We start from the raw sequence: 12255 nt of genomic DNA on the forward strand, positions 1-12255 counted from the left end.
TCCCGACCCCTGAGGAATGCTACTAGTAATCAGTATGACCCATGTGTAGTCTCCCCTTTAACCAGTTCTTTATCCACCTTTCAATTCTCATATTAATCCCCATCTTCTCCAATTTAAGTAATAATTTCCCATGTGTAACTGTATTAAATGCCTTATGGAAATCCAGGTAGGTTAGATCTACCTGCATTTCCTTTAGCTGATTTTTTAGACATCTTCTCAAAGATGATCAGGCTGGATGGCACAATCTACATTTTTTAAAACCATGTTGTATTTTATCCCAATTACCGTTACCTCTACGCATGGGCGGCGAGTTCTATGGGCCTGCGGTGCCTGGGCATCAGGAATATTCCTGGCCTAGGGGCCCGGCTCCAGCAAAGTTTCCCACCTGCACACCCTCCGCCCCTCCCCCACGACATGTCCCCTGACCCCGCCTGCCGCCCCCAGGCGATTTAAAACAGCTCAGGGGCTCCTGCTGCCACCCGGCAGTGCAGTGGGGCTGAGCGGCTTCCTGCGCACTCGTTCCATGTGGCTGCCAGCATGTCCTTTCAGCCCATGGGGGAGGGGGAGAGCCTGTGCCACTGCGCGTGGCCCCCACCCTGAATGCCCCTGCAACCAATGGGAAGCTGCGGGGGCGGTACTTGGGAACAGCAGCACACAGAAACCCCCTGGCCTGCCTCGCCTAGGAGCCTCTGCCGGAGGGGGTGCTCCACGTAAGCACTGAACCCCCCATCCACTTCCAGAGCCTGCACCCCCACCCTCTCCCCACACACACCCTCCAGCCCCCAAATTTCCTCCTGCACCCCGTCACCCCAAACTCCCTCCAAGAGCCTGCACCCCTCACCCCACCCCCAGCCCAGAGCCTGCAGCCAGCACACAAACTCCCTCCCAGAGCCTGCACCCCCACCCTCTACCCCATCCCTGAGCCTGCACCCAGCACACAAACTCCCTCCCAGAGCCTACATCCCAGACTACCTCCCCAACCCAAACTCCCTCCCAGAGCCTGCATCCCAATCCCCTGCCCCAGCCCAGAGCCTCTACCCAAACTCCATCCCAGAGCCTGCACCCCAGACCCCCTCCCCCCACCAAACTCCCTCCCAGAGCCTTAGGCAGGTGCGGGAGGGGAACTTGCAGTGGGCGGTGAGGGCAGGTTCTGGGTGTTCTGGGCATCACCAAAATTTCTACAAACCTGCCACCCCTGCCTCTATGTCCTTAATTACTTTCTCCTTCAAAACTGGTTCCAAGACCTTGCATACAACTGAGGTCAAAGTAACAGGCCTGTAGTTTCACGGATCACTTTTTTTCCCCTCTTCCTTAAAAATAGGAACTATATTAGCAATTCCCCTGAGTTTACAGATTCATTAAAAATCCTTGCTATTGGACTAGTAATTTCATGTGCCAGTTCCTTTAATAATCCCTGGATGGAGATTATCCAAGCCCCCCGATTTAGGCACATTAAGCTATTTGAGTTTGACTGCCACCTTGGATGTGGTTATTTCTACCTCCATATCCTCATTCCCATTACCCACCCTGCCATTACCCCTAAGCTCTTCATTAGACAAACACCTGTCAGGGATGGTCTAGATAATACTTAGTCCTGCCATGAGTGCAGGGGACTGGACTAGATGACCTCTTGAGGTCCCTTCCAGTCCTATATTTCTGTGATTCTGTTAGCCCCATTAAAAACTGAGGCAAAGTATTTGTTTAGGCGCTGGGCCATGCTTAGATTATCTTTAATCTCCACCCCATCCTCAGTGTTTAGCATTCCCACTTCATCTTTCCATCTTATTTATATGGCTATAAAACCTTTTACTACTGGTTTTAATTCCCTTTGCAAGGTCCAGTGCTGCTGGGCTTTTGGGCAGTTCTCACTTTATCCCTACACTTTCTGACCTCAAAGAAGTAGTTTTCCTTGCTGATCCCTCCTATCTTCCATTCCTTGTAGGTTGTCTGCTTTCTCTTAATCACCTGTTTGGGATGCTTGTTCATCCAGCTTGGTCTGCAACACTTCCCTACAAATTTTTCCCCCTTGCTTGGGATGTAGGTTTCAGATAGCTTTTGCAACTTTCAAAGTAATCCCAAGCCTCCTCCACATTCAGATCCTTCAGTTCTGTCCATGTCCCTAATTCCCTTAATTTTTTAAAGTTAGTTCTTTTGAAATCAAGGACCTTTGTTGCAGATTTTTTTTTTTTTGGTCCTTCCACTTAGTTTAAACTGAATGAGCTCCTGATCACTCAAACCTCGGTTGTTCCCCTACAACCAGTTCTCTTATGAGGTCCTCACTACTCACCAATACCAAATTGAAAATAGCATCCCCTCTTGTTGGTTTGGTTCAGCAACTGTTTGGTGGAGAAATCTGTCAGCTATCGTACCCAGGAAAATCTGTCAGCTATCGTACCCAGGAAAATCTGGGCCCTCCTATTAGTAGTAGCACTTATCCTCCAATCTATACCTGGGAAGTAAAAGTCTTCCATAATCACATAATTCCCAGTAGTATTTATTTAAAACATTAAAGAGGTCTCTATCCATAGCCAAATTGGATTCTGGGGGGTCTGTAGCACACCCCAAGCACTAGCCCAGGGGAAACTCTATTAGCTTTCTTCCCCAAAGTGATTTTGACCCCAAACAGACTCTGTCTTATCCATTCCATCACACCTAATTTATTTACAGTCCACCTCATCATTAGTATACAATGCTACTCCACCACCCTTGCCTTTACTTCTATCTTTCCTGAAGAGCACATACCCTTGAATACCTGTATTACAGTCATGACTACTATTCCACCATGTTTCTGTTATCCCTATAATATCTAGTTTCACTTCCTGCACCGGTAGTTCTAGTTCCTCCATTTTGTTGCCCAGGCTCCTCACATTCATGTACACACATCTTAATTGCTGCTGCTTGGCTTTTCCCACATTCCTCACCCGATTGGGTACATTTATTCTACTGCCAGTTCCACCTATATGACTATATCTGACCTATATCAGCACTATCCTTCCCCTTAATGTCCGTTCTCCTACCCACTGCTGTTCCTTTCTCCATTGCTGTATCCTTTCTTACTTGATATTCTTCCCTCTGAATGTTAAAATTAGGTGTGGAGATTACATGAGCACCTACCTACTGTCTCCCCCGAGTTCCTAGTTTACTGAATTACTGAGTTCCTGAATGAGTTGTGCCAACCTCCATCCCAGAAGTCTATTTCCCTCCCGACTCAGGAGGAGTCCATCCCATGACAACAGTCCTCTGCCCATGAATGCCTCCCAGTGGTCGAACATCCCAAAGTCCTCCTTATAGCACCACTGCTTGAGCCATCTGTTAATCATCAAAATCTTGTCTTGCCTTCCTTCTCCTCCTCCTCCAGCAGAATCCCACTGGAGACACCTGAGCCTCCATTTCATTTGGCATCTTCCCCAGCCTCACGTAGTCTCCCTTGATATGCTCCAGCGAGAATCTAGCTGTGTCATTTGTTCCCACATAAAGGACAATCAGTGGAGTCTTTTCTGCTCCCATTAGGATCCTCTTCAGCCTTAGGTCCACATCCTGTATCTTAGCTCCCAGCAGACAGCACACTCTTCTGTTCTCCAGATCAGCTCTGGTGACAATCCTGTCTGTTCTTCTTAGTAGGGAGTCCCCAGTCACATAAACCTGCCTTTTCAAGGTGATGGTGTGATTCTCCGGCCTCCTGCCTGTTCTTTCTGGCTGCAAGTCCTCTTGTCTTTTATTCTCTCTTGCAATCATCTGCAAGTCATCCTGTATCCTCCTGGGGTTCTGAATTCTGGGCATCTCCACTGGCTCTTCCCCTCTTCATACAGAACTAGCCGCTCTTCTCTTCCTTGCCCTCCCACCTTCTATTACTGCCTGCTGTGCCCCTTCTTCATTTTCCAACTCAGCAAACCTGTTCCAGAGCTTTGTTTTTCCTTCATTAACCAGTCTTTTCCTTTGCCTGATTCTCCAAGTCACATGCTTCCACTGACCACTTTCGTCACCCAGCAGTCTCCCCTCCAAGTTATTCAGTCCAGCTTGCATCTGCAAGTCCTAACCAAGGGTGCCAGAACCTTTGTAGAAGTGGGCTGGGGTGGGGGGGAGGTGGCAATATGTCTTCAGTGGTGTACAGTTCATAAGAAATAATGAACATTACAAGGCTATTTGTTTAGCTGTCTGAAGAGGTGAATTTCACTAGACATCTCAACTCTAAATGAGATTTTTCTGAAGATAAAGTGTTGTCCTGAATGACAGTTTAAGTCATGGATCCTATGGTTATTCCTTCAAGAAGCATTCACTACTGAAAACTGGGTCCTGAACCTTAAACAGCAACCTTATTTTGGTAAGGCCAGTTTTCTTTGTCTCATTATAAGCAGTTTATCTTCCAGTTCACACAGTGAAAGGTTCCTTTATTTTAATACTTGGATTTGTGTTTGAAAGCATATCTTTATACAGTATACTTTCCATGGCTTTAAAAATCATGTCTCATAGTCCTATCAATTGTTACAAAGACTTCATGTGTTACTCTTATTCAGTATTTTGTGCTGGCACGATATCTTTCTAAGCAGTATCAGATCAAAAAGCATCCATATATTTTATTCTGCAAATCTCCAGTGTTATCAGATATTTGCTTTTCTAAAAGCATAACAACATACCCTTGGTGAGAACAGAATGTTCCTTTAGGACCTTTCATCTTCCTTCAATGACCAAAATTAGATCAAGAGTGAGTTATCATAGCCTAAAGTAAAGATCACTTCTTTCGTTTTCTTAATTACTCCATCTAGTCATTCAAAGCCAAATTGTTGTATTTGGCTACTGGCCCAAGTAAGAGGCAGAGCACAACTGAACTTTACTATGGCCCCATCTCTTCCCTGTTTGTCCCCCTCAGGATAATCCTATGTTCCCAGGAGCAGTTCCCAAGTACAGGCACTGTAGTTGTGACAGGCCCTTGAGTTGTGATAGGCCCTTGAGTGGCCATGCCAGGACACAGGGGGAGGAGAGGGTTAAGTGAGGAACTACATAGACATTGAGGTGGTGCAATGGAGTGGGACTTGGTGGGCAAAACTGTAACTCAAAATCATGATAAGGGGCAGCTTTGCAACAGCTCCATGCCCACATTTTTAGCCCCGAGCTGAAATACCAGCCCTGACCCTTCCATACAAGCTGTGTGGGAGTTTGTGGTTATTTGATGTCCACTGATCTCTCCCTCATTTTCCCATAACATTCCCTTCCACACCAATATTCAGAACCAGCTCATAAATTGTCTCCCCAGTGCACAGATATGTATATGTTCTTCCTATGCAACTAATCTAACTGCCTACTCCCCCATGCCGAGGTACTGTGGGGAATCATTGGTGTAGGGAATCTTTTATGGGCTTTCTGCAATAGAGCCCTGGTTCTGAAAAGCATACCTAATCAGGAGAGCATTTGTGCTTAAGTCCACCAAAGCCAATCGCTCCTGAATAGGAATAAACTTAAGTGCTTTCCTGAATAGCGGCAAAGGTTAAGTTTACTTGACATCACTCTAGGAAAGGATGGATAATTAGCTGCATTTTTTAAAAATTATGAATAAATTAAAATGGAACCCAGTCCTTCTTTTTTTTAGTTTGTGTTCTTAGTGCACAGACATATGGCAGACCGGAAATATTCTGAGAAGAGATTCAATTTAAAACCAGTGATTTACCCTTCATCAATAGAAAAAAAAAAAGAGTCACTGATAATACTTTAATGAAGTACAACCTGGATGTTTCCCCGGGAATGTACAGAAGCTTCTGTCCCAAAAGGTGGTTTGTTCATCATCATTAGTTTCTTCAGTAACTGCAGGGCTCTTTAATACATTACTTCAAAACTGCTCTCTCATTTTTTATCTGCCAACAAAATTAATGAACCCAGGAGCCATTCTAAAAATATTCCAAGCACAATTTTCCTCTTGCTGTGTTTAGATAACATAAGCTACACTTACATTCAAATGTGTGAGGGGTTTTATTATTATTAGCAATACTATTTATTTATTTACACCACCTGGGTGAATTCCTAGCTTATGATAGTTCAGCAAAATACAAATAAAAGATTCCTCCAGATTTTAAAGCATGACTGGTCTGTCTTTCCACCCTTTTCTTCACTTATTAAAAAAAGTGAGAACCAGGGTCCGCTATCTACCAATATTGATCAACTTCTCTTTGATTAAAAAAAGTCTATTGTTATGAGAGAGGAGGAAGGGTGTTCTTGTGGGTCAGACACTGGTTTGGGAGTGGGACTCAGAAAACACTAAGGGAAAATAGTTGGAGCAAAGACCAGGCAGATCAAGGGTATTGTGGGAGAAAAGATGCAAAATTATAGCAATTCAGCTGGGGGGGGGGGGAAGGTGTGTGGAAACCAGACAGTGAGAAAGAGTAAAGAAAGGATGCAGCAACATATGAATTTATTGTATTGCACTAGATCAACTGCCCTCATTTTCATTTTGAAATCTGATAGTGTGCAAGTGCTCCAGTCTCCTCATAATCCTTCGCTTCCTCTTCTCCCTCTATACTGGGCCCACCACAGTTCATTTCCCTTCTGGCCCTTTATCTTCAAAAACTACCTCTAGCTTTTGCATTTCTTGCTTTTTTCCACTTTACAAATTTGCAATCTTAAAACCACATGAATGTAAGGTCTTTGTTTTCATTTTAGTTGATTATTCAATGCAGACAGGGTCCAGGAAAGGACGTAGCACCTGTAAGCAAGTCTTGGCCTTGACCACCTTTATCAACAAAATCTAAAGACAGGAGCTGTCTTCCTGGATTTGACCACCACTTATGACACGGTTTGGCACAAAGGCCTTCTGTGCAAACTCTCAAGTTGCCCCATATTGGGTGGTCGAAGTAGTAGAGCTCTGCCTCCAAAATGGTCAACCGTTGTGGTTCCTGGAAGTGGCAGATTAACAGTCTTCCTCAAGGTTCAGTTCTTTCATCAATACTGTTCAATGTGTACATCAACGACTTGCCAGCAACACTCTTGCACAAGTTTATCTATACCAATAACATCTGCTGCAGCTACCAAGCTTAGTCCTAACAAATTGACAAGATCCTGAATGATATGAAGCTCATGGCAGACTACTGTAGTCGATGGCACCTGCAGGTGAGCTTCTCCAAGACAGTTTCTAGTATATTGCATCTTCATAATGCAAGTGCAAGCCATAAGTTAATTTTTTCTTAAATGGACAATGCCTGCAGCATGACCCAAACACAGTTTACCTCGGCATGACATTGGAAAGATCACTGACATACCACAACCACTTGAAGAACAGATCAGCCAAAGTTATCACTCAAAACAACTTCCTCGGAAGACTGTCCTGCTCAACCTGGGGTGCGAGCAGCTGTACGCTTAGAACATCATCCCTTGCCCTCTGCTATTCAACAGCAGAGTATTGTGCTCCTGCCTGGTGTCACTCTACTGACACAAGGTAGGTCGATGTAGAACTCAAAGCTCTGAGCATTGTTACTGGGATTTTACATGCAACTCCACTGCCATGGCTGCCTACACTTAGTTACCTACCACCACCTCATGTTCACTGTGAGGGGGCCTCCATCATGCTCCCTGGCATTAAGATCAAAGACTTAAGCCAAACTAGCAGTTAATCTTGTATAGTTGGATTACCTCTTTATAATATACATGTTCTTTGCCTTTGTTATCCATTTTAGTATCAGAATACAATGTAATTCCAGTTATCCAAATTCCCTTTATCTGAACATCCTAATTATGCAAATCCAGTGTCCTCCCCAGTGTAGCCCTATGTTAGTTAATAACACTTCCAGTTATCCAAACACCAAGTTATCCAAAATGTTCAGATGTCCCCACACCATTTGGCTAAACGGGAGCGGAATGTATTGTATCACAAAACAAGGGACAATAATATTAGTACTTGAATGCAAAACTTTTCCCAAAGGAAGAAAAAGGAGTTGAGGGAGTGGTTACTGTGATAGGGATACAGACTACGTCCACTCCCTTTTCAAGACTGTGATAAGTGTTGTACAAACTATATCTTGTAAGGTATCATCTGAAAACTCATGATTTGCTGATCATTATTGCCTTGGTAAAATACATGTGGCAACATTGTAAAGTTACAAAATTCTACTGTATGATGTTACTAAGAAATACTTCAAATCTGGAGAAGCCGCCACAAACCAGTTCCTTGGACACAAAAGACAAATTGTCGCCTCTGCCAGGTGTCAATGAATACAAATGGACCATCCCATGGTTAAGTGGCCATTCTTTGTCAGGAAAAAGGTTGTGAGCGAGAAATTTATATCATGCCAAGCAAATAGCTGGAGGTTCCTGTCCCTACAGGCTTTCTGTCTCCTGAACCCCAGCTGGAGATGATCCTCAAAGAAGAGGAAAAGGAATAAGAATGGGAAACAGATGCACCAAGATACTCCTCCCTTTCTCTCTACCCACAGCAGTACCTGAGGAACAAAGAAACAGCTTTGGACTGAGAGAGGGATCCTGTCTGAAAGGAATTCAGACAGTAAAACTGCTGAAGCAGGTGGTGAGAGACACTTTTGCTTTGAATTCACTTAGCTTGCTTAGTTATGCTAAGGTTAGCTACCTTAATTATGTTAGGTGTTAGTTGCTTTTTGCCTTTCATTTCTTTATAACCAATTCTGAGTTCTATGCCTTTTTACTGAGATTGTAAGTGATTACATCTTTCTGTAGTTAATAAACTTGTTTTATCTAAACCAGTGTGCCTGGTTTGAAGTGTTTGAGAAACTCCATTTGAGAGAAAAGGATTTGTACATATCATTTTCTATTAATAAAATGACAGATTTTATATGAGCTTGTGTTGTCCAGGAGAGAGCTGGGGCAGTACAAGAGGCATATTTCTGGGACTGGGAATTTGCTGGTGTTGATGTGCAGTGTAATTCAAGAGTGGCTGGCTATAGCAGTCATAATGTGTAGTTGGGGGTGATTTACATGTTGGAGACTGTGTGAGAGCAGACTGGGAGTGGTTGCTCTCACAGCAAAGTGGTGTAAAAGGTTGGAGAATTAAGAGGACACAGCTGTTCAACAGTCCAGATTATACCCTGGGGAATGTCAGTTACCAGTGCAGCTGTTCTGCTCAAAAGCCCCTTCTGTTACCTGATGGTGAGGACCAGGGGTGAAAGTAACTTAAAGGACTTACCGGTATGCAGAGCAGCCAGGATCCTGAGGAAGGTGGGGGCGGAGCCTCAACAGGAAGGGGCAGGGCTGGGGGCAGACTCCCACAGCCAGCCCTTCAGCGCAGCCTGGTGGCAATTTAAAGAGCCCAGGGCTCCCCGCCACTGCTAGCGCTACCCTGGGGCTCCAGCAGTGATTTAAAGGGCCGGGGCTCCAGCTGCTGGCGTGGTAAGGGCAACTGGGAGCCCCAGTTCCTTTAAATCACCACCGGAGCCCCCGGCCGCTGCTGGTACGGTTGGCTGTGAACCGGCTCTTACCAGTACACCGTACCGTACCAGCTTACTTTCACCTCTGGTGAGGACAGAGATGCAGACTGAAAGTTCCATGATTTTCCTGCTCTCCCTGGTGCTTGGCTCCTGGGCTCAGCAGTCTGTTCTGTCCTCCAGTCTACACATACAAAAAGTATTGGACTATTGTACCAAAATGAGTAAGAAATTTAAATCTTATGATCTGAGATTAATGGTGGTGTTAGTTTTCTCACATAAGCTATAGGGTTAAATCCAGAGCCCCACACTCCTTTTACGCACTCTTTACGCAAGCAATCTCCCAATGAGATCAAGAGAGAATCACCTTAATTAAAAAATATAGAGATTTAAGGATGTGACTGTCAAATAACTCATTCTAAATGTGATGATTAATTTAAATATGAAGATTCAGATGATATAATATACAGTAATTGAAGTGGACAACTATTTTATAAACCAAATTTCTCTTTTGGTGTAGATAATGCATCAAAAACTTTGCCACCCTGTATAAATATTTTTATTCCAAGTTCAAAGTTTTAGAAATACGTTGTTAGATGTGCTTGAATTCATGAGATGTAGAGGGCACTGTTGCACTTACTGATTGTAGACACTATCTGATTTGAGGTCTGAAATCAGCTATTATCCATTTATTTTGTCTTGTGGCTCATATATTGGATATTTATTATTATTTGCCAGAAAACAATGATTGTTTTTTTAAAAAAATCATAACTGGCTTTCTATCGCACCAATGTAAGGATGTGCTATAGCAGTTTCATGAATCATCTTAGCAGCACAGAGTTTATATTTTATAGGCCCTTAGCTGACACACTGATTTCACTCTTGGTTGTTAAGTTTTAAGCGTGATGCACTGGGAGTTATGATACCAACTCTTTCTGCTAAAGGTGAGCTGGTAAGTGGCGTTTTTGTTCAACTTTTTATCCTGAAGTACAAAGAACAAAGTTCAGGGTTTTGTGTTCCTCTTCAAGGTGTTGATGGCATTACTAACACCTTAATCAGAACAGAGAATGGTTGCATAGGAAACCTGGCAGCCTGTAGGGAAATTACTGAAAGTCAGAGGTGATTTTCAATTATTTTCTTTGAATAGATTTGTTATTTTGGGGCCAAGTTTCCAAAGAAGCCTAATACCAGCCTCAGCTGTGTGTGAGCAAGTCATTTTTTCAACCCCACCTCTCCTGCCATATAGATCAGTGATAGGAGGCGGGTAGCTTGTGAGGAGGTGGATTACCTGCTTCCACCAGCAAAGAGGTCCCCTGACCAGGGGGGAATTCTCCTTGATCCATTTCTACCTACAAGTGGCACAAAGTGGACCTTTGTTGTTACATTGCTATACTATTACAGCATTTCTTGACCTAACCCACACACGCTAGTCTGTGACCTGTGCTCACCGAATGGGGATACCAAACACATTTCCTGTAACATGAAAAGTGGAAACAAAAAACAAATCCACCCTCAATATTAAACAACATAGTTGCAAGCTTCAACTATGTTAAAAAATATATACATGGAACCTGGTTACATGAGAGACCATAGCTCTTCCTGTGTAATACCTTCATTGTTGTAATCAGAGGCTCCTGACCTAACAGCGATTTAAAAGAATGATGGTAGCAGAGCATCTGCCACATAGGTCTGTAACTCAAACCTTCCCCCCTACCTCCAGCTCAACATCCTGTCCAAACCAGAAATATGGTGATTTCCTGGACACACTGCAAGGCAGCTTGGTTCAATGGCTTAGGCACTGGGTGCATGAGTCTCAGGAGACCTGGCTCTGTCACTGGCCTGCGGTACGTCTGTAAGCAAGTCACTCCACCTGTCTGTGCTCTTCTTTATCCTCCTGACCTTTTGTTTTGTCTACTTAGTTGTAAGCTCTTTATGGCAAGGAACATCTCTTACTAGTGTATGTACAGGGTCTTGAACAATGGTCCTTCATCTCATTTGGATTTTCTAGGTGCTGCTGAAATATAAATAATAAGAAAGGCCCATTTAGTTTTTCAGAGGTTGGGGAATGGTTGGGTTTCTGCAGTTGTTGTTGTTTTTCTTTTTTCAGCACCCAAAACTATTCAGGGCCCTCTGCCAGGGTGCAATAGATGGGGAGGGAGTCACTTTGAAGGCTGATTCAATATAAAGGGGTTGATTAAGTTGCAGCATCTTTCTCCATTTTGGATTTGTATTTCTTTGATCTGATGTATTTTAAAATGTTATGAAAAGCCTGGGAAGCTAAGGAAAAGCACTTGAAAGCAAATACTTAAATAATAGTGCCCTGTACTGAGCAAAAATCATATTTTGGGGCTTGGTGAATTAGTTTCCCATTTGGGATGTGGAGTCCAGTATTTTCTTAGGGTAGTTTATGTACTAAGTGTACCCATGTCCTGTTTCCTTGGAGAACACTGGGAACAAACTGCACACAGGTGGTTTTGTAGAAACCTCATAAGATCCCATGGCCATTTTAGAGACTAAAAACTTAACTTTAACAGATGACCGTCCTTCTCTCAGAGCAGCTTCTCACCCTGTAAGCCTTTCTGCAGAGCTTGCTGGTCTTCAGTCAGGATCCAAATGATCATAAATCACCCGCCTCCACCAAGGTTGTTCCTCAGTGAAATGGATAATGAGGTATTGTCCTTGCACAGCCTGTTATAATCCAGAAGACATTTAAAATGCAGGGTGTTGTTTGTTCTTTAGTGTACTACTGCTAGGTTGCCTTCTATCCCTATGTTAACTTACTTTTCCAGATTATATGCTGTGCAAATGTAACTCCCATTGGTTTTGGCTCACAATGGTTAATTTACGTAGCACAGAAAGATAACTATCTTCCCTCTGGTCT

General features: G+C 43.6%; 1 protein-coding gene across 1 annotated transcript in view; it reads right to left on the reverse strand.

Moving 5' to 3' along the window:
- Positions 1 to 11320, reverse strand: part of LOC141981535 (glutamate decarboxylase 1-like) — a 69686-nt gene extending 58366 nt beyond the window's left edge. Inside the window, 2 exon segments of the mRNA XM_074943187.1 lie at positions 11213 to 11284; positions 11287 to 11320. Of these exon segments, the coding sequence (XP_074799288.1) occupies positions 11213 to 11284; positions 11287 to 11320 (106 nt within the window).
- Positions 11321 to 12255: the final 935 nt, after the last annotated feature.

Source organism: Natator depressus, chromosome 2 (genome assembly GCF_965152275.1).
Source record: "Natator depressus isolate rNatDep1 chromosome 2, rNatDep2.hap1, whole genome shotgun sequence".
NCBI lineage: Eukaryota > Metazoa > Chordata > Testudines > Cheloniidae > Natator > Natator depressus.